At 53.0% G+C, this 2,880-nt stretch overlaps 1 protein-coding gene across 1 annotated transcript in view; it reads right to left on the reverse strand.

Moving 5' to 3' along the window:
• Positions 1–1,918: 1,918 nt before the first annotated feature.
• Positions 1,919–2,880, reverse strand: part of P2RX3 (purinergic receptor P2X 3) — a 31,475-nt gene continuing 30,513 nt past the window's right edge. Inside the window, exons 11-12 of the mRNA XM_006034772.2 lie at positions 2,682–2,759; positions 1,919–2,287 (exon numbers count right to left, since the gene is read on the reverse strand). Of these exons, the coding sequence (XP_006034834.1) occupies positions 2,162–2,287; positions 2,682–2,759 (204 nt within the window). The 3' untranslated portion in view covers positions 1,919–2,161. The remainder of the gene's footprint in view (positions 2,288–2,681; positions 2,760–2,880) is intronic.

Raw genomic sequence — 2,880 nt, forward strand, 5'->3', positions numbered from 1 at the left:
CACTCTTTCAGACCTATAAGCAGACCCCCGATCCCTTCAGGGTGGTCTTTCTTTCAGTTCCCATGGAAAGGCCCTTGAACTCCCCTAGTGCAGTGGCCAAACAGACTAGCATGTGTTTGAGCAATATAACATGAGTGTGAGCAGGAGACACTCCATGAGGGCCCCCTTCCACACACACCTCATGAATACCTGTGACATCAGCACAGGATCACCCCTTACCTAGGAGAAAGGAGCTGCTTGTGGGGGGTACAGAGTGACGCACTTGTCATAGTCAGGTCTGGAACGCTTGCTGGCACAATAGCTTTGAAAACACGACTAGTTCAACAGTTGATGGAAGAACGAGACCTATGGGCTTCTCCAGGCTGCTGTATAGTTGCATGCTTTTGCCCTTACAATTGACCTGATAGATGAGCAGTCCACATAACTGGTACTGAGAGAAGCTTTGCTTGCTGGTATTACGTCCCCTGAAGTAAATAACTTCTTTAGAGGCAAAAGGAACTACATTAGGTAATACAACTGCTTCTGTACAGTTGTACTGCTGGTACAGGTATCATCCCCCTACATTTTACCTGTGGCATTTTAAAGGCTGTGTTTGATGTTTTGGGCATTGTACCTGGTAGATGTGGGTGAGGGTTTATTCCCAACATTTTTAAGAGCAAGTTAGACAAATGTCTAATATGCTTTGAACAGGGATGGCTAGATGACCACCTGAGGTACCTTCTGGCCCTACTTCTCTATGAGTCTGTGATTTTATGGTTAGCAGGGTGATTTTTCCCCCCAGATTACCCAGCTGACACCGTGTGTGTGTGTGTGTGTGTGTGTGTGTGTGTGTGTGTGTGTGTGTGCGTGCGCGCGCGCGCGGGCACCTGGTGATTCTTTGAAAGCCACAGCTCTCCAAGTCATGTGAATCTCTGAGAATCAGAGCTTTCTTACTTTCCTTCTTGCTTTAGTTAGGTGTCCAGTCCTTATGGCTGGGGAGAAGCCCAGGGGAGAGCCTGGGGACCACAAATTAATCCCTCTTGGCTGCATGCAGCCCAGAAGCCACGGGTTGGACAGCCCTATTGTGTTGGAATAACTCTCACAATAAAAGCCTCTAAGCCAGTTGGCTGCAAGCAGCCTTCCCACCTTGTGGGAGGGCCTGGGAGGATGGGGATCTCACTGGCTCCTCCCAGTTTAGCCTTGAGCAGTTGGACTGGAGTGAGTCCTGGCTCACATCTGGCTTGGTAAAACCCCAAGACACGTATCTGAGAGCTCACAAGAAGGTGAGTTTTATTGACTAAAAAGCCCCTGTGGCTATGGTGCTGTGGAAGCAGGCAGTATAGGGGTGAGGAGGATGTCTCCCTGAGTCTCAGAATCTATGCTCACATCTGGTGGCCAGCTGCGCCTCCTAGCCACAAGCACAGACAAAGGGCACTGGGAGGAGTGCTGGAGGGGACAAGCCCAGTCAGCTGTCAGAAGGGAAGGGAGTCAGGATGGTCCCTTGTCCCAGTGTGGACAAGACCTGCCATCCTAGGAAGAGTGCCCTATGCTGGAAAGCTGGGCAACCCATAATCCAAGCCCTGAAGCTGGCCCACTCACTCGACACTATCAGCCTGCCTGCTGCTAGGAAAAGGGATTGGGGTGTTCTTCTAGCACCTCCAACCTGGAGAGAGCATCCCCTGCTGAGGAGCCTAGGCAAGCATTTTATGGTGGCTGAAAGCATCCCAGGGGGTGAGGACTGTCTTGTTTTGCACAGAGCTAAGCATGCTGTTATACAACCAGTGACACCAATGTCAGGCAGGCTGGCACCCATGTCAGATGGCACATGCCTGAACAGGTTTACTGGACATGGTGAGGGACTCTGTGGCCAGGCCAGGCACCCCTGGCTTCAGACAGGGGCAAGCCACAAATCCCAAGGTGTCCCCCTGAGTGTGTGCTGTAGGAAGAGGAGGAGGCTTGTAGAAGGAAGGTCCAAGGCTCTCCCTGGCAGAGAAAGACTGTTTGGTAGTGAGGAAAAGGATGGTGTTACTGGCCTTTCCACCCACCTGTGGTGGTGTTGGACAGCTGTGGGACTGGAGGACCATGAAAGGGGGTATAAAAGAGAAACCATTCTGCACTGTGAAGCCAGGTAGAGAGGCCTGTGCACTGAGTAGGGGCATGAAGTCCTGGACTGGCTCTGGGGCTAGAGGCCGATGGAATATGCCCCTGAGTCAGTAGACTGCTTCTCCTCGCTCCGGCCTCCCAACGTCTGGCTGCTCCTGTACACAGGGCTGTTGGAGATGGCTGGAGGCAGGTTCACCTCTGTCACCTGTGGGGCACAGAACCATGTTACTGTTTCCTTCCTGGTTACCCCATGGGAGAGAGCTGGGGTGGGTAGGGGTTGGGGGCCAGCTGCTCCAAGGAAACACCTTGGCACCCCCCACCATGGCAGATACCTTCTGGCCAGGCTGGTCATGCTGCTGCATGTGTGCACATGGCACAAGCGGCCCTGCTGGGACAAAGTGGGACCAGAGTAGCCAAGAGCGCTTTTACCCCAGCCAGCACTCCTGTCCCACTCTCCATGATATCCCTGCTGGGAGAGGCTGGGACTTATGTATGAGGCTGGGAGCTCCCTCATGGTCAGTACTCCAGCCACGTGATACTTAGCATCCCTTGGCTCTGCAGCGATCTGGGCTCAAGAGGTGCCCCTCTTTCAGACTCACCTCTTCAAACTTTTTGGCTTTGTACTGCTCAGCCCCCTTGAGGAAGTTGAGGAGGATGATGTCGCATAGGACAGTGCCCTGAAGGGATGGAAGGACAGATAGGCTAAGGCAGTGCTGCCCACACAGCACAGGCATAGATTCATAGATGTTAGGGTCGGAAGGGACCTCAACAGATCATCGAGTCCGACCCCGTGCATAG

The sequence above is a fragment of the Alligator sinensis genome, unplaced genomic scaffold (assembly GCF_000455745.1).
Source record: "Alligator sinensis unplaced genomic scaffold, ASM45574v1 scaffold639_1, whole genome shotgun sequence".
Classification (NCBI taxonomy): Eukaryota; Metazoa; Chordata; order Crocodylia; family Alligatoridae; genus Alligator; species Alligator sinensis.